Here is a 20,236-nt window from a genome sequence, read left to right as displayed (position 1 = left end):
GGTCCCTAAACTAAGTCTTGACAAACAAATAGGAATTAGCCTGGTAAGAAAAAGAACAGGGCAACTTCTAATTAAATGCTCAACTGCTTGGATCACTAGACTGTCTCAGAACTTGGAAGCACTGGACATTTCTGAAGGTGGGAAACTGGGGGTAAGACCAGGAGGCTACTATGAGAGTTCAGGGGAGGGTAGTTCCCTGGGCCTTTTCACAGCCTGCAAAGGCCAGAAGTGCTGCTGCTCTTCCTCTGTCAGAAGGTAGGGAGCTTACTCTCTGGAGCAGCTTTCACTGCCACTGTTTTGGAAGCAGAAGGAGTCGGGGAGTGTTTGAATACTGAATGGTGAGGAGCCTGTCTCCCCTCCTCCCCTCCCTGGCTCCCAAGAGGAAGGCCCTCGGTGGTGATGATGGCTTCCTTGGGCTCCCACACCCAGCCCTCACTGCTTCCAGTCCGAAATAGAGATATAGCCGAGGGTCCCCAGAGGCACATAGCTCAAACAAAGGGAGCAGAAGAGACCATGCGGAACTAACTTAGAGCTGGGCAGACGTTTAACAGGTAACTCTCCCAGAAGGAGGAGATAAATGGAAGACAGGAAGCAGAAGACAGGTACTGGAGGGACCAACCCCTGAATAAGGGTATTCCAAAATGGGACATCAGAGAAGGGAGGAAGTGATGGAAGAAAGGCTTCATTTCCACAGTGTAATGTCTGGGGAAAGAGAAGAAATATCATCATGAAGTTTTAAAGCACTTGGGGAAAAGAATTTTTTGTTTAAGAGAGAACGCAGGCTGTATTCAAAAGATCAGGAATCAGAGTGGCAGGAACAGTGACTGGAAGATAATGATGGGATGATGCTTTTAGAGTTTCGAGAAAGTAATTCCCAACCTGGAAGTCTGTATAAAAACCAAACCATTAGTGAACTTGAGAGGTGAAAAGAATATTTTCACTGTGCAATATTTTACATTTTTTATGTCATGTGTACCCTTTCTCAAGTTCTTATTGAAGATTATGCCCCACCCCCATACGAGAGAGTAAGCCTAAGGAAAGGGGAGATCTTTCTCGAGAAATGAGGTCTTAACACCTAAGACCCAAGTGGCAAATCAGTACAAATATCCCTCTTAGGTGGGACAAAAAGTGATCAATTGGTGATAAATTCACAGAAAACTAATCAGATGAAGAAAACAAGGCAGTTTTTAATGCAGGGGAAATTGTTTTCCATGAAAGGGTAGGGCATGCTGGTTTACCTTGTGACCCACCTTTGATCCCTGAATGTTGATGGAATTACGATGGACAGATGGGAATGGCAGTGCCATTCAGTGACCTCTAGGTTACAGACAGTACTCCTGGGGTGAGTGGTGGTATTCTGTTTCAAGATGTTAAATTGAAATGCCAGAAGACATCAAATGAGATAAATTGGCAGTATAAGGATGTGGTACTTTGAAGAGGTCTTAATAGTCTTGTTTCCTCATCTGTAAAAGGAGACAATAATCTCTGCTTTATTAAATCATTGATATTTTTCTTTTGATATTTTGATATTCAAAATATTCTGCAAATATATTGTTTAAAAAAATGAACGTGGGCATTTCTTAGAATTCAAGATAGATTACTTCAAGGTCATCTTATTTTTTTCCATATCTACATTTTATAATCCTATATTTCATATATGAAATTTTTTCCAGCCTGAAACGAAGACTCCCTACTCGCTCCTCAATTTTGAATGCAAAGAATCGGAGATTGAGTAATCAAGTATTTGAAAATTCTCATCAAGATGATGATGATGATGAAGATGTCATCATCTTAGAAGAAAACAGCACTCCCAAGCCTGCAGGAGATGACGATACTGAAGTGAAATTGCAGCAGAGCCCCATGGAGCAGAGTGGTGTGGAAGTGGAGCCTGTGGGTGACAGTGAACCTTGTGGCCAGACTGGCTCCACAGGTACTTCGACATCCCAGTGTGATCAGGGAACTACCACAGCCACCCAGACTGAAGTGCCAAGTTTAGTCGTTAAAAAGGAAGAGACTGTTGAAGATGCGATAGATGTAAGAAATGACGCAGCCGCACTGCCAGCCTGTGTGGAAACTGAAGGAAAGACACATGAAACCCAGGGAACCTTTGATAAATCTGCTAGTGACACTAGTTGCCAGTTAAATGAACTAAGAAATGAGCTGCTTCTCGTTACCCAAGAAAAAGAAAATTATAAAAGACAGTGCCACATGTTCACTGAACAAATCAACGTGTTACAGCAGAGGATACTGGAAATGAATAACAAATACGTGAAGAAGGAAACTTGCCATCAGTCTACTGAAACTGATGCTGTATTTTTACTGGAAAGTATTAACGGTAAACCTGAAAGTCCAGACCATGTGGTGTCTCAGTATCGTCAAGCCTTGGAAGAAATCGAAAGGCTGAAAAAGCAGTGTAGTGCTTTGCAACATGTAAAGGCTGAATGCAGTCAGTGTTCCAGTAGTGAGAGTAAAAGTGAGGTGGACGAAATGGTTGTGCAGCTTGATGACGTGTTTAGACAGCTGGACAAATGCAGTGTTGAGAGGGACCAGTATAAAAGTGAGGTGAGTTCTATCCCTCAGCGTAAGGAGAGGTGTAGGTGTCCAGGGGCATCCCAGCCTTAACTCCCCAGTTGCTAGATTGCAATAAATCGCTGCATAATATTTCCATTTCTCGACTACCTGCTAATCCACTGGTTCTCGACTGGGAGTGGTCCTGATGTGGGCATCTGGAAATGCATAAGGTCATTGTGGTTCTTTCAGCATCTTGAAGGCATGGGCAGTGATGGAATTGAAAGGGTGGGGACCACGTCTGGTAAATGTCCTGTATATACAGGACCCTGCTGTACCACAAGGGATCATCCTGCTGATTGGCCCTGAGACAGTCAGTTACTAATACGCTGGGAGTTCCATGTTATTTGTAAGCTTGAAAATAACCATATGAGGTAGATGATGATGTTTGTTATTGTTGTTCAGCCACTAAGTCGTGTCCGACTCTTTGTGACCCCATGGACTGCAGCACACCAGGCTTCCCTGTCCGTCACCAACTCCTGACCTTGCTGAAACTCATGTCCATCAAGTTGATGATGTTATCCAACCATCTCATCCTCTATCATCCCCTTCTCCTGTCCTCAATCTTTCTCAGCATCAGGGTGTTTTCAAATGAGTCGGTTCTTCACATGAGGTGGCCAAAGGATGGGAGTTTCAGCTTCAGCATCAGTCCTTCCAATGAATATTCAGGACTGATTTCCTTTAGGGTGGACTGATTGGATCTCCTTGCAGTCCAAGGGACTCTCTAGAGATTTCTCCAGCACCACAATTTAAAAGCATCAGTTCTTTAGCACTCAGCCTTCATTATGGGCCAACTCTCACATCCGTACGTGACTACTAGAAAAACCATAGCTCTGACTCCTTGGACCTTTTTTGGCAAAGTGATGTCTCTGCTTTTTAATAGGCTGTCTAGGTTTGTCATAACTTTCTTCCAAGAAGAAAGTGTGTTTTAATTTCATGGCTGCAGTCACCATCCCTGGTGATTTTGGAGCCCAGGAAAATAAAATCTGTCACTGTTTCCACTTTTTCCCCATCTATTTGCCATGAAGTAACAGGACCAGATGCCATAATCTTCTGTTTTTTGAATGATGAGTTTTAAACCAGCTTTTTCTCTCTCCTTTTTCACCGTCATCAAGAGGCTGTTTAGTTTTCCGCCATTAGGGTGGTTTCATCTGCATATCTGAGCTTCGTGATATTTCTCCCCGCAGTCTTGAGTTTCATCCAGCCTGGCATTTTGCATTACTCTGCATGTAAGTTAAATAAGCAGGGTGACAATATATACCCTTGACGTACTTCTTTTCCAGTTTTGAACCAGTCCATTGTTTCATGTCTGTTTTTAACTCTTTGCTTCTTGACCTGCATACAGGTTTCTCAGGAGGTAGGTAAGGTAGTCTGTCTGGTATTCCCACCTCTTTAAGAATTTTCCACAGTTTGTTGTGATCCACACAGTCAAAGGCTTTAGCATAGTCAGTGAAGCAGAAGTAAATATTTTTCTGAAATTCTCTTGCTTTTTCTCTGGTCCATTGGATGTTGGCAGTTTGATGTCTGGTTCCTCTCCCTTTTCTAAATCCAGCTTGTACATCTGAAAGTTCTTGGCTCACAAACTTTTGAAGCCTAGCTTGAAGGATTTCGAGCATTACTTTGCTAGCATGTGAAATTAGTGCAATTGTACAGTAGTTTGAACATTCTTTGGCATTGCCCTTCTTTGGGATTGGAATGAAAATTAACCTTCTCCAGTCCTGTGGCCACTGCTGAGTTCTCCAAATGTGCTGGCATATTGAGTGCGGCACTTTCACAGCATCACCTTTGAGGATTTGGAATGCCTCAGTTGAAATTCTGTCACCACTACTAGCTTTGTTTGTAGTGATGCTTCCTGAGGCCCACTTGACTTCACATTCCAGGATGTCTGGCTCTAGGTCAGTGATCACACATTGTGATTATCTGGGTCGTGAGGATCTTTTTTTGTACAGTTCTGTTTTCTTGCCACCTCTTCATGATATCTTCTGCTTCTGTTAGGTCCATACTGTTTCTGTCTTTTATTGTGCCCATCTTTGCTTGAAATATTCCCTTGATATCTCTTATTTTCTTGAAAAGATCTCTAGTCTTTCCCATTCTATTGTTTTCCTCTGTTTCTTTGCATTGTTCACCGAGGAAGGCTTTCTTATCTCTCCTTGCTATTCTTTGGAACTCCGCATTCATATGGGTATATCTTTCCTTTTCTTCTTTGCCTTTAGCTTCTCTTTTCCCAACTATTTGTAAGGCCTCCTCAGACAGCCATTTTGCTTTCTTGCATTTCTTTTTCTTGGGGATGGTTTTCATCACCACCTCCTGTAGAATGTCACAAACCTCCATCCATAGTTCTTCAGGCACTCTGTCTATCCGATCTAATCCCTTGAATCTATTTGTCACTTCCATTGTATATGCATAAGGGATTTGATTTAGGTCGTACCTGAATGGTCTAGTGGGTTTCCCCTACTTTCTTCAATTCAGGTCTGAATTTTGCAATAAGGAGTTCGTGATTTGAGCCACAATTAGCTTTCGGTCTTGTTTTTGTTGAATGTGTAGAGCTTCTCCATCTTCGGCTGCAAAGAATATAATCAATCTGATTTCAGTGTTGACCATCTGGTGACGTCCATGTGTAGAGTCGTCTCTTGTGTTGTTGGAAGAGGGTGTTTGCTATGACCAGTGCATTCTCTTGGCAAAATTCTATTAGCCTTTTCCCTGCTTCATTTTATACTCCAAGGCCAAATTTGCCTGTTACTCCAGGCTCTTGACTTCCTACTTTTGCATTCCAGTGCCCTATGATGAAAAGGACATCTTTTATGGTGTTGGTTCTAAAAGGTCTTGTAGGTCTTCCTTTAAGTGAAACTAAACAAGTGAAACTTTATTTATAGCATGCTGTTTTTTGTCTACGTTTTCTTGGTTTTCTTTTTGAGTGTAAAGTGAAAGTGTTAATCGCTCAGTCATATCCGACTCTTTGCGATCCCGTAGACTGTAGCTTGCCAGGCTCTTGTGTCCATAGAATTCTCTGGGCAAGAATACTGGAGTGGGTTGCCATTCCTGTCTCCAGGGGTTCTTTCCAGACCAGGTCTCTTGGATTGCAGGCAGATTCTTTACTGTCTGAGCCACTAGGGTAGTGTCTTAATTTTTTGATGGAGATTTTCATCAAGCAGGGTTTTGTACATTTCTTAGCTTAAATTTGCACTTTGATAGTAGTATTTTAAAATTTTACAGTTATAAAATTAATTTTTTGTCAGATTGAATTATTGGAAGTGGAAAAATCACAAATCCGTTCGCAGTGTGAAGAACTGAAAGCTGAAATTGAACAATTAAAATCTGCAAGTGGACAAGTAGGAGCTGATGTATCAACTTCAAGTAACATCGAGGAGTCTGTAAATTACACTGATGGGGAAAGGTAATATGAGATGAGGCAGTTTGGCTGGGGCTGCAGTTCTGGTTAGCATGATACTTGCTGCTGCTAAGTCGCTTCAGTCGTGTCCGACTGCACAACCCCACAGGCGGCAGCCCACCAGGCTCCCCCGTCCCTGGCATTCTCCAGGCAAGAACACTGGAGTGGGTTGCCATTTCCTTCTCCAATGCATGAAAGTGAAAGTGAAGTCACTCGGTCATGTCTGACTCTTCGCGACCCCAGGGACTGCAGCCTACCAGGCTCCTCCATCCATGGGATTTTCCAGGCAAGAGTACTGGAGTGGGGTGCCATTGTCTTCTCCCTAGTACTCCTCAAAGCTTGTTCTATCAAAAGAAGTTGCTCACTGCTGTTATCCCAGCATTACGATAGATACGAAAAGAAGTACATGTCATCATCCTTTCCTTCAGGGAACTAACAGTTTAGTGAACCTAAGTAAAATAGGAATTGAAAGGAATAAAGCTTTGATTGGTCAGAGTGGTTAGGAATATTTTGGGGTGAGAAACTGAAAATTATCCCAGATGTTAAAGAATTAGGCAGTGACTAGAGGATAAGGGTCCATTTCATGAAACTTAGTTTTTTACCTTGATTTCTTTCTGTATTTACTTGGCAATACTTATTTATGGTTTGCTATCTCATTTAACTACATGCCTTCTGCAATTTTAACTTAGGAAATCCATAATTACTGAAAATTGCCATTACAGGTGATAATAAGGAAGTTCTGTGAAAATAAGAAAACAATAAATGAATGATTACTCTCAGTAAGGTATTAAATGGACTTGGGGTTCTGACAGTGTTGGTGGTTATTATTCAAAAATATTCATTAAGAAAAAAGAAAAGTCAGTAAGGGATAAAATTGTATAACCCTTCCTACTAATGTAATAAGACTTGGTACCTAAAACATACTGTTGTTGGGAAATAGTTTACCATCCTTACCTGACATTTAAGTTTTTGAAGGATTTCACTAAACCTGTTTATGGAAATGGAATGAATAGAATAGTACATATAACTATGGGGCCAAAAGTTCGGAAAATAAACTCCCAACTGGTGTTTCGGAAAACGTTAACCACAAACATCTGTAGTACTTGTAAAATACAGATCCTTGGGCCAAAGTATGGGTTATTGAATTGGAAACTTTTAAACAGTTTTCCAGATGATCCACTTGCACACTGAACTTTGAGTCATTGATGATCACTTAGATTTGTGCTTTCCAAGACAGTATAGCCACATTTGGCCACTGGCACTTGACATGTAGCTAGTCTGAGTTGAGATGTGCTTTAAATATGAAATACATGCTGGATTTTGATGCCCTCATATTCAAAAAAAGGAGAAGAAAACGCCTCAATATTTTGATTATATGATGAAATGATATTTCATATGTAACTTAAATTTATTGCTTCATTTTAGTTTTTAATGTGGCTACATTCTTTAAAATTGCATGTGGAGCTCACAGTGCTTTCTCTCAGTGCCGTTACATACACTGAAATAGGGTCTTGTGATGTGTCCTGTAGAGAAGGGGAGTTAGCCAGGACAGTCCAAAGACTTAAAGGATAGGAAGGTCAGAAATGGCTGTAGGGTCATCCTGGGACTTTGTCTGTTTTTTATATAGAAATTAGGCATCTGATTGAAGATGAGTGGGTAAGCTTGGACAGAAAGCAACTGTTATGGGAATGGTATAAAATTTTATCCAAGATCCAATGGAATCCTAAGATAAGCTCACAAACCAAATGTAAAATCTCATTTTTGTGTGTTGTCAACCTAAAGATGAGCATCTTGTTCCTTCAGAGATTTCTACCCTAGAAAGATCAGTGTCTAAACTAAAGATGAGATCAGATCAGTCGCTCAGTCGTGTCTGACTCTTTGCGACCCCATGAATCGCAGCACGCCAGGCCTCCCTGTCTATCACCAACTCCCGGAGTTCACTGAGACTTACGTCCATTGAGTCAGTGATGCCATCCAGCCATCTCATCCTCTGTCGTCCCCTTCTCCTCCTGCCCCCAATGCCTCCCAGCATCAGAGTCTTTGCTTCTTATACTTTGGAGGAGACAGAATAGAAACAACTGTAACATTCTCTTAATCCATGTGTTTCACTCAATCTTCAAGGAAAGACCACTTGCTGAATAGTTGTAGGTATGTATCTAAAATCCAGAATGTTGATATTCAGATAGCTACATGTATGGAAATCAGGAAGGAATGATAATGATCATTTAATCTAGAGTTTCCCAGTGTTTATAATGAATTCATAGTACAATTAATAGTGAACTTTAGTATGTGATAGGTTCAGAGAAATCCTGCATTTAAAAAAGATCTTGTTTAACATTATTTAACCCAAAGTTTATTAAGCTTAGTTAAGCACAAATCCATTTATACAACTATGGATATCTCATAACCAGATATCTCATACCGTAACCAGAACATGGTTTAGGGAACAGTTGAGTTTACTTTCCTCAGAAGGAAGCTGAAACTCAAAGAGCTACGTCTTATTCTTAGACCAGTGTTCTCACTAGTATATCAATACTCTTTTCCAGGTAATAACAAGATTTTCAGTTGTAAATAGCATCTTGTTATTTATGTATTTACCAGTCCACATTTTTTCCAGTCTCGAATTAAAATTATATTAGTTGGAACCAAACAGAGCCACTAGTTTTACGAAACATTCTATTTACCAACAGATAAATATTTAGTTGTTAAATAATAAATTATTAAGTGAATTATTAAATCCAGTTCTCTTGAGGAAGTTTTGCTTTTCATTTAGTTTGTGTGCCATTCTAGAGATTCCATTTTAATATTTCTCTTAAATTTTAAGCCCTACGTGAATATTAAGCTGTATTATTATAATGTTCATCTAATAGGTGTAATATTTGTATTTTCAGCCTCAAACTTCGATCTCTTCGAGTTAACGTAGGACAGCTCCTGGCCATGATTGTACCTGATCTCGATCTTCAGCAAGTGAATTACGATGTTGATGTAGTTGATGAGATCTTAGGACAAGTTGTGGAACAAATGAGTGAAATCAGTAGTACTTAAAGTGTATTTGAGATAATGAAAAATATTTGCTCAGTCTTCGGGTTGTACAGCTTTCAAAATGTAAACAATTTTGTTATAAGTATGATAGGTAACAGACTGAAGAACCATATTCTTTGCTGTATTCTATGCATTCAAGTGTGGACACAAATACTGTGTACACATTATCACACCTTTTGAAATGCCTGTGAATCATTGATATTGAGCAGCTACACAGCTAACTCATGATTCTGCTTTGAAATGTAAATACTTATAATTAAGTCTGCACATATTTTTTTAATCACCCTAATGGACTCAAGTGTTTTTCACCAAGAGGTTTTCAGGTTGCCCCTAACCTTTGTGCAATCTTTTCTGGTTCCCTAAAGTGTATTTTTCTCTGACTTGGGGGCTGTGCCATAATACAAATGGAAATGTTACCTTTGATTTTCTTACAGAAAAGTTTAAAACAGGGTTTTTTAAAATGGAATAACATTCCTGATAAGTTTGAAGTGAATTGAGCATTAATGTTTCTTTTTTTATAAATTCTTATTTCCTGAAGTATTTTATTCATGAAAAGAAAGTAAAGCAGAAACTCCATTTTTGCCGGGATGTTTTGTGTGTTGAGATTGCCAATCATGATCAAACGCAAAGTGTTTTTTACAGAAAAAAGCAACGATTTTTAGTATAAAAGTATCAAAAATATTAAACGTCACACCACATTTACCTTGAAGCCCATTTTTGGCTGCTTAGTTCGCATGGAGTGGGCACAATAATTGTTTAATATTTCTTTTTGTGAAATTTCCTGTACAGCCTTTTGTAGAATTACTACAGGTTAATATGAGTTGAGGAAGACAATCTTTCTCCAGCAGTACTGCATACTTTTTATTATATTGCAAACCTAAGTGTTTTGTATCCTGGAGTTAAGCAGCAAACAACCTAGGATTATAGTATTACATGCCCTAAAAATTATGCTTTATTGGTCCCATGTTTTGTGCAATTATAAAGAGATGGCTTTCTATTAAGTATAACTGTGTATATAATTAAGAATCGTATTTTCCACAACTAAAATGTGCATTATTTTTTTCAAAGTTTTATCATTGCTATTTATTTTTACTTTTGTTTCTGAACATTGAATACATGTTCCTTTTATATGCTTAATTACATGTCTGTCAGGTACAATGTTAAATTTTTATTGTACATTAACTTCTAGAAAAAGCAAATAAGTGAAATTTTATTTGCTTGATAAGGTAATTGAAAGTGTATTTTTGGTATGAAGCTGGTTTTCTGTCACAATTGTATCTCCTCAGAATTTAAAAATCTTGTAATAAAATAAAAATATATATGATGGCTAACATTTCAGATATTACTTTTAAGGAATTCTATATTCAAGTTATATTTTGAAAACTAAGATTGTGTCTGTTAAGACCCTCAAGTTGAGCTCATTATATTCATTAGAAGTTACATTTAGAAGACTAATATTGTTTGTTTCCATTAAGATTCTCAGACTGGGCTCACCTTGAGAGTGTGTGTGTGCATTTTACACTGAAAAAGAAACTTTCTTTGTATAAATCATTTTAAAAAACCTTGCCTAAATGAGAGCAGCTGTGTATAGCATGTCTAAGTTTGTGAATATTTATGTAGCACTTATTTCTGGAATTTGCAATTTTCCCTTTCCTTTTGGTCAGCTATATTCTTGCAGAAATCCATATTATATGGCTGTTAACTGGCTTAATGGGAAAATTAATCATAGAATTAGTAAGAGAAACTTGCTTGCTAAGTTGATTCTTTGACTATATTTAACCTAATATTCACTCTTTAAGAAAATATTGCCAAGATAAGACTGAAAATGTGGCTAGCAGATTTAAGAGAACAACATGGACCCACATCGCATATATTGAGGTACCTCTACTTCTTTTTTGTTGTTGTTAAATTTTTTAAAAGGCTAGTGTGGGAGGAGTGTGCCGCTTAAACCACTTGTTTAAAGCTTTAAAACAAAAACAGTATGAGGACGTAAACTAGAATTGCCCACAGTCCCTACAGACAAGACCTCAACAGAGACTACAGACTCAGCGAACGCTAAATGTTCTCACAGCAAGGCCAGTGTGGCACATCGCTGTTGCCTTTATTTGGCCTCAATTCCTACTGTGAGCAGGAGGCGCTGGTGACTGCCCACAGTCTCCGACACTTGACTTGTGCTATTGCACGACCCATTAGGTCATTATTTGACATGGAGGAATAATCAAAGGTGATACGTACTGGTGGTTCTCCACTGGCTGCATTTTAGAATCACTTGTGGGGTTCTTAGGAATCCCAGTGTGAGGATGCTCCCCGTACTATAAGAGTTTTGAGGGTTGAACCAATTGTCAAGACTTTTTTTAAGGCCTCCCAGTGCACTATCAGAGCCAAGAGCCATTGAGCTACACCCTCTAGTGATGAGTGTGAGTGTTGAAGTCAAGTGGTTCCTGAAACCAACCCAGAATCTGCATGGCCACTTTCTCACTGGGGTACGAGGTCAGGGAAAGGGAAGCAGAGCTGGTGCCCAAGTTAGAAATATAAATAACAACAGAATGGTATACTGTGAAAAGACTTCCCCACTGCCTCCCTGAAGGTGACCAGTATTTTTTTGTATGTCCTTCCAGAAAATATTAGCTGCATACATATACACATTCATATATATGCATTCAGTTTCTATTAAATTTTATATCTTTATATTTGATTATATATTTGTATCAAATCTACACAGGTATTATACCATGTAATTGGTAACATTTCCATATTACTCTTTGAACAGCTTTAGTAGCATTTTAAAATGACATGAATACGCTCCCAGTGTTCCTTTTCTTTCTTTCTGGAAAAAACACTACTGTGAAAATAAATACCCACCACACATACTTTTTCAAGCGTATCCAGAATGTAAATTCCTTGTCATGAATACTGATTGGTCAAAGAGTATATGGTATGTTAATTTTAATAAATGTTGCCATCCAGAAATCGTTGTACTTAAACTCCTATGAAAAATAAATGTACGAGTGTGTTTCTTCCTATCTCCATCAAACTTACTAATAGTATGTTGGAAAATGGCAGCTTGCATTTCTTTGTCCCAGGTTGAACATGTTTTCATGTTTTATTGGCCACTTTAATTCCTTTTTCTGTGTTCTCCATCATAACTCTCTGCCACCTCTTTTGGATTCTTCGGTTTATTTTTTTAAAGAAGCTGAGTGTCTGTTAATGTGGCCACAAATGGCTCCAAGCTTTCAGAAAAGCTGCTGTTGGTTAAATCTTACTTTGCACGGTGTTACACAGATTCATTGGGATGGAATGAGAGACTCACTGGAGTCGTGTTTTTCTGGCCCTTGAATAGCATGTGGCCTTATGGGTGCTGACCCCCATTTAGTAAAAAAATCCACATACTTTTGACCCCCCAAAGTTACTAATAACTTGATCAGAAGACTTACTGATGAATAGTCAAGTAGTGTATGTTATGTGGATCATTTACTGTATTCTTAAAGTAAGCTAGAGAAAGAGTCATAAGGAAAATGTTTAAAGTACTGTACTACCAGAACTTGTCATTTGTTTACAAAAAGATGGACCATCTCAGTGTGTACGTCAGTATTGTCTTGTGTGATAGATACTGAAAATGGGAAGGTAATGTGAAGAATTCATATTTATTTACAGGTATAATGATTCATGCACCGATAATGAAGAAGCAATAACATGATTGCTTTATGGCAGCCTAGTGTAACTGATATAATTGCTTCCTGGTAGCCTATTCTGTACACTAATTATTATCAAATTTTTATGGCATACAGTATTATAGTCATATTCTTAATACAGCATTGGAAATGTTGCAATTTTTTTTTTTTTTTGAAACTTACCTGTGATGATACGCAGTTCTACCATACTGTATGGTAATATAATTCTTTGAGAGCAAAGTTATAAAATAGGAAACAACACATTAATTTTATATTAAGTTTCACTCACCCTATAGTATCTATGTATATTTTATACTTTTATGACATACCTAAATTTTCCTTATTAAATAAATCATGCACTGTTATATATGAATTCTGAAGTATAAATGATTTACAACATGTTAATTTCAGGAGTACAGCACAGTGATTCAGTTATATATGTATATTTTTAGATTCTTTTCTCTTATAGGTTATTACAAAATACTGAGTATAGTTCCCTGTGCTATACAGTAGGTCTCTTTTGGTTAGTAATAAGTATATATTGATGCCAGCCAACTAATTCAGCCCTCTCCTCCAACTTTTTCTCAAATTTTTAGATATTTCTGGGTCGTGCAGCTCAACTGTATTTTTAAATTGTAATCTCGCCCCCAAATTTTCAGTATATTGAAAAAAATCCGCATATAAGTGAACCCAGGCAGTTCAAGCCTGTGTTCAAAGGTCAACAGTATTTGTCTTTCGGACATTGGTCACAGCTCACAAAGAATGCCGTTAATATCCTTCCATTTGGCATAGAGGAAAATATATACTGTTTTCCAGGATTAATTTTGTGATCACAAAGTTAATTTACATATACTGGCCTCTAGAGAGAAATTCAAGACCAGAGAAGACGTCTAGTCCTGGTAAATTCAAGCCATTCAAATGCAGGTGAAGTTTTCAGGTGAGTGGAGTCATAGAGAATGAATTAGCTATTACAATGTGTGAATCACAAGTTGAATTTCCTGCACAAGCATTCTACTAAGAATGGGCTGAGTAAATTTAATTAGCTATTTCAAACAGATAGAACAAGTTGAAAGTTCAGTGTTAATTTCTTGCAAAGCTGTCAGGACTCAGTATTACGGTAACAATACATAGACTCAAAAGAACTTTGTACCACAACCTGGCTAATCCTTAGGTTGAGTGTCTTCAATAGGTAGGTGTTATCCAGAACTCGTATCCTCATAACAGTGTAATGGTGCTTTATATTCACAAAGTATTGAGTACATGAGTCAACAGTCTTACCTATGGGTTTCTTGTTAAATAGTGTTGAAAATTTTGGCCTGTGTTTTCAACTATGTGGCCGGTTTTCAAAGTGTTTGCTGTGATCTGAACCAGGGCTGACTGAAAGGAAGTTTGAGCTTTTTGTCTTCTTTTTTTGAATAGACAGTTGTCCCATGTTTTTTCGAGTCCCTTGGTGGAGTGTCTCTCTGTGCAGACAGCTGAGACACTAGAGGGGGCTCTTCCCAACTTGCTGTGTAACTTGTGAGTTGTCTGAGTAGCTCACAGTCTGACCTTTTCCTGGGCATAGAATTAGAGGGGTCTAGGGTCCAACTCAGCAGTGGCCACAGGACTGGAAAAGGTCAGTTTTCATTCCAATCCCAAAGAAAGGCAATGCCAAAGAATGTTCAAACTACCGTACAATTGCACTCATCTCACACGCTAGTAAAGTAATGCTCAAAATTCTCCAAGCCAGGCTTCAGCAATACGTGAACCATGAACTTGCAGATGTCCAAGCTGGTTTTAGAAAAGGCAGAGGAACCAGAGATCAAATTGCCAGTATCCACTGGATCATCGAAAAAGCAAGAGAGTTCCAGAAAAAGATCTATTTCTGCTTTATTGACTATGCCAAAGCCTTTGTGTGGATCACAATAAACTGTGGAAAATTCTGAAAGAGATGGGAACACCAGACCACCTGACCTGCCTCTTGAGAAACCTATATGCAGGTCAGGAGGCAACAGTTAGAACTGGACATGGAACAACAGACTGGTTCCAAATAGGAAAAGGAGTACGTCAAGGCTGCATATTGTCACCCTGCTTATTCAACTTCTATGCAGAGTACATCATGAGAAACGCTGGGCTGGAAGAAGCACAAGCTGGAATCAAGATTGCCAGGAGAAATATCAATAACCTCAGATATGCAAATGACACCACCCTTATGGCAGAAAGCGAAGAGGAACTGAAAAGCCTCTTGATGAAAGTGAAAGAGAATGAAAAGTTCGGCTTAAAGCTCAACATTCAGAAAACGAAGATCATGGCATCTGGTCCCAGTGGAAACAGTATCAGACTTTATTTTTTTAGGCTCCAAAATCACTGCAGATGGTGACTGCAGCCATGAAATTAAAAGATGCTTACTCCTTGGAAGGAAAGTTATGACCAACCTAGATAGCATATTGAAAAGCAGAGACATTACTTTGCCAACAAAGGTCTGTCTAGTCAAGGCTATGGTTTTTCCAGTGGTCATGTATGGATGTGAGAGTTGGACTGTGAAGAAAGCTGAGTGCCGAAGAATTGATGCTTTTGAACTGTGATGTTGGAGAAGACTCTTGAGAGTCCCTTGGACTGCAAGGAGATCCAACCAGTCCATTCTAAAGGAGATCAATCCTGGGTGTTCATTGTAAGGACTGATGTTAAAGCTGAAACTCCAATGCTTTGGCCACCTCCTGAGAAGAGTTGACTCATTGGAAAAGACTCCGATGCTGGGAGGGATTGGGGGCAGGAGGAGAAGGGGATGATGGAGGATGAGATGGCTGGATGGCATCACTGACTCGATGGACGTGAGTTTGAGTGAACTCCGGGAGTTGGTGATGGACAGGGAGGCCTGGCGTGCTGCGATTCATGGGGTCGCAAAGAGTCGGACATGACTGAGCTACTGAACTGAAGTGACTGAACCGAGGGTCCATGGAGTCGCTAAGAGACAAGACTGAGCGACTTCCCTTTCACTTTTCTCTTTCATGCATTGGAGAAGGAAATGGCAGCCCACTCCAGTATTCTTGCCTGGAGAATCCCAGGGACAGGGGAGCCTGGTGGGCTGCCGTCTATGGGGTCACACAGAGTCAGACACAACTGAAGCGACTTAGTAGCAGCAGGGCAATAATAAATACTTACTGTATATCATTGCATATTATCTATAATTACATTATGTAAACTATATGATAATATTCACTGTAATCACTTAACCAGTAGTTTCTCATTTTCTACTAGTTTACTGTGTTCTTAAATTGTTTTTTTCAGTATCAGATATTTTAAGCTCTATAATGGAAATTTTGGGGGTTTTTTTTGGGGTGCATACTGGGTGGCTTATGGGATCTTAGTTTCCTGACCAGCAATGGAACCAGGGCCCCCAGCAGTGGAAGCACTGGGTCCTAACCACTGGACCACCAGGGAATTCCCTCTATAATGGGAATTTTCAAACGTATACAAAAGTACAGAAACTGTTCACTGCAGCCCTGTTTACAATAGCGAGGACATGGAAGCAACCTAAATGTCCATCAACAGAAGAATGGATAAAGAAGATGTGGTACATAAATCCAATGGAATATTACTGAGCTATAAAAAAAGAATGAAATAATGCCATGTAGAGCAATGTGGATGGGACCTAGAGAGTGTCATTGCGAACTAAGAGAAAGACAAATATATGATATTGGTTATATGTGGAACCTAAAAAAGATACAAATGAACTTATCTGCAGAACAAATAGATTTATAGATGTAGAAAACAAATTTATGGTTAACGGGGTAAAAGGAAGAGGGAGGGATAAATTGGGAGATTGGGATTGATATATACACACCACTATATATAAAATAGATAACCAAGGACTTACTGTATAGCATGGGGAACTCTTCAGTACTCTGTAATGGCCTATGGGGAGAAGAATCTAAAAAAGTGGGTGTATGTGTAACATTCACTTGGCTGTACACCTGAAACTAAAAACATTGTAAATCAACTATACTCCAATAAAAAGGAAAGTAGAAAAACTGTTACAATGAACTCATGTGCACCCATCACTTCAACAGTTTCCAACTCATGGTCAATCTTGTTTTACCTGTATTCCCATTAACATCCCTCTGGTAATAATTTGTGTGTGTGATTGTAAATATTGACTAATTTTTTATTGTGGAAGTATATACCATTTTTAAGTGTATGATTCAGAGGCATGCAGTACATTCATATCATTGGGCAACTACCTACACCATCCATTTCCAGAACTTTTTCATCATTTCGAATAAACTGTATCCTGTAAACAATAACTCCCCATTCCCACCTGTCCCCTGGTGGCCTCTGCTTTCTGTCTCTACAAATTTGCTTATTCTAGATATCTAAGTGGAATCATAACGTATTTGTTATTTTGTGTCTGGCTTATTTCACTTTGCATAACATTTTTAAGGTTCATCTATATTGTTGCAAATATCAGTTTGATTCCTTTTTAAGGCTGAATGATACTACATTGTATGGATGTACCATATTTTATCCATTCATCCATCCATGGACATTTAAGTTGGTTCCACTTTTTGCTATTAAGAATGCTGCTATGGACACTATTGTATAAATATCTATTGTTGTCTTTGCTTTTAATTCTTTTGGGTACATACCTAGGAGTGGCATCTTCCTTTTTTTCCCTCCTCTTATCTGTGCTTTTCAAACAACTAGATTATCTACAGCACATATTAGTCATTCCCACTCCCAAGTCCTCTAAATTCTAGCCATAACTCAAGAGAACATCTAAAAACTACATTGTCCTAGCTTCCTGTAGACTTAAGGACCATCCAGTCGTATTCATCAACATGAGACATCGTTTGTAGACAATTTGTATACCTTTTGTGAAACTGGCTAAAAGCGTTTGACTAGCATTTATGTAAGAATCCATGACAACTCTTGACTAAAAATGCCAGAAAAGAAAAATTTTTTAAAAAGTCATCACAAGTTGGCTGCTCAGATAAACTTGTATTTCTTTTCATCAAGGCTTTGCATCACAGGGTATTTGTTTCCTTGCCTTCCAGGAAACTCACAGGTAAAATGTCACATTCGGAAAATTAACCCATTTCAAAAGGCCATGCTACATCCATTTCTGCCTTCTGATTAACAACCTCACTTTAAAATGTTAAATTCTATTTTTAGGAAGTGTTCATAAGCACATCTGTTAATTGAGGTATACTGTAAGCAATCCAGGTACTGAACAATCACATAGTTTTGAATTCTCCAAAATTATCTAGAAAAAAGCAAAATCCCAATTTTTGTTTGCCAAAGGAGCAAGAGACCTGATTGAATTCAGGGCCAAGACATCCAGAGAGAGAAGAGGGGAAAGCTGGGGAGTGGGAGAGTCACGGGGGGAGGCTGGCAAGCCGTCTTCTGCAAGGTTGCACAGGATAGGACTTGCTTTACAAAACCCCTTGGATTTGAAGGCCCAGAAACCTGTCAGTCAGCACAAGGAGATTGTCTGTTTATCTAGACCAATGTCATTTCAACCAAGCTCCCAGACTAATGTATGGAATCAGGATTCCAATTAATTTAGAAGGAGAAATGAAACCCCTTGAAGAGGGCATGGCAACCCACTTCAGTATTCTTGCCTGGAGAATCCCATGGACAGAAGAGCCTGGTGGGCCACAGTCCATAGGGTCACAAAGAGTCAGACACAACTGAAGCAACTGAGCACACATGCTCGCACATGAAACACACATGTCCACACGACCTGCTTGTTTATGTCCAGAGACTTCTGGGTCATTGATCCACCCGTCCTTTCCCACGGCCAGGTCCCACTTCCTCTTTGTATCTCTATTGTTGACAGTGAGTTTCTTTACCTTCAATTCTCATTTCCCAGAGCTGCTCATTCCAAAACTCTTATCACTTGAAACCCACTTTAAGTGTCTCCTTTTCAAACTTTCTTTGATCCTTCAAATCTAAAGTAAGCTCACATTCAGGACTGTAAAAGCACATTCTTCCTTTCATGTTCCTTTTCACTGTATTTTGTTGCTGCTTTTGTTCAGTTGCTAAGTCATGTCTGACTCTGCAACCCCATGGACTGCTGCCTGCCAGGCTTCCCTGTCCTTCACTATCTCCCAGTTTGCTCAGACTCATGTCCATTGAGTTGTTGATGCCATCCAACCATTTCATCCTCTGTCACCCCCTTCTTTTGCCATCAATCTATTCCAGCATCAGGGTCTTTTCCAATAAGTTGGCTCTGTGCATCAAGTTGTCCAAGTATTGAAACTTCAGTTTCAGCATCAGTCCTTCCAATGACTATTCAGGACTGATTTCCTTTAGGATGGACTGATTGGATCTCCTTGCAGTCTAAGGGACTCTCAAGAGTCATCTCCAACCACAATTCAAAAAATCAGTTCTTCGGCGCTCAGCCTTCTTTATGGTCCAACTCTCACATCCATACACGACTACTGGAAAAAGCATATCTTTGACTATATGGACATTTGTTGGCAAAGTGATGTCTCTGCTTTTAAATATGCTGTCTAGGTTGGTCACAGCTTTTCTTCCAAGGAGCAAGCATCTTTTAATCATGCCTGCAGTCACTGTCCACAGTGATCTTGGAGACCAAGAAAATAAAATCTGTCACTGATTCCACTTTTTCCCCATCTATTTGCCATGAAGTTATGGGACCAGATGCCATAATCTTTGTTTTTTGAACATTGAATTTTAAGCCAGCTTTTCCACTCTCCTCTTTCACGCTCATCAAGAGACTCGTTAGTTCCTCTTCTCTCTCTGCCATTTGAGTGGTATCATCTGCACATCTGAGGTTGCTGATATTTCTCCCAGCAATCTGGATTCCAGCTTGTGATTCCTCCAGCCCAGTATTTCGAATGATGTACTCTGCATATAAGTTAAATAAGCAGGGTGGCAATACACAACCTTGACATACTCCTTTTCACTTTATTTTTTAATTATAATTATTTGGATACATAACAGGAGGCCTGAAGACCATTTCTGTGGTTTATTTATTTTGAAACACTAGTGACCAAAACAGGTTATAGCTGTCAGATAGTCACTGCACTAGTGAAAGTCGTGGTAGTCTTGGGTGAGTCTCAGAGTTACAGTGTCGCCACCTGTCCTAGAGGAGGGCCCTCCTTTTTGTTTTACCAGACTGCAAATTCTCCTGAGGGTAAGTCTGCTTTTGAACTGTGGTGTTGGAGAAGACTCTTGAGAGTCCCTTGGACTGCAAGGAGTTCCAACCAGTCCATCCTAAAGGAAATCAGTCCTGAATATTCATTGGAAGGACTGATGCTGAAGCTGAAACTCCAGTACTTTGGCTACCTGATGCGAAGAACTGACTCATTGGAAAAGACCCTGATGCTGGGAAAGATTGAAGGCCGGAGGAGAGGGGACGACAGAGCATGAGATGTTTGGATGGTATCACCGACTCAATGGACATAAGTTTGAGTAAGCTCCGGGAGTTGGTGATGGACAGCGAGGCCTGGCGGTGCGGCCGTCCAAAGGGTCGCAAAGAGTCGGACACGACTGAGCTACTGAACTGAACTGAAGTCTGTGTCAGCTTCGCTCTCCACTGTGTATCCAGGTCCAGCATAGG

The 20,236-nt window shown here is 39.4% G+C and overlaps 1 protein-coding gene across 1 annotated transcript in view; it reads left to right on the top strand.

Moving 5' to 3' along the window:
• MORC3 (MORC family CW-type zinc finger 3) overlaps positions 1-10,334 on the top strand; it is a 42,531-nt gene extending 32,197 nt beyond the window's left edge. The window contains exons 15-17 of the mRNA XM_005910459.3: positions 1,674-2,562; positions 5,805-5,962; positions 8,848-10,334. Of these exons, the coding sequence (XP_005910521.2) occupies positions 1,674-2,562; positions 5,805-5,962; positions 8,848-9,001 (1,201 nt within the window). The 3' untranslated portion in view covers positions 9,002-10,334. The remainder of the gene's footprint in view (positions 1-1,673; positions 2,563-5,804; positions 5,963-8,847) is intronic.
• Positions 10,335-20,236: the final 9,902 nt, after the last annotated feature.

The sequence above is a fragment of the Bos mutus genome, chromosome 1 (genome assembly GCF_027580195.1).
Source record: "Bos mutus isolate GX-2022 chromosome 1, NWIPB_WYAK_1.1, whole genome shotgun sequence".
Lineage (NCBI taxonomy): Eukaryota > Metazoa > Chordata > Mammalia > Artiodactyla > Bovidae > Bos > Bos mutus.
This window is presented reverse-complemented; position numbering and strand designations above follow the sequence as displayed.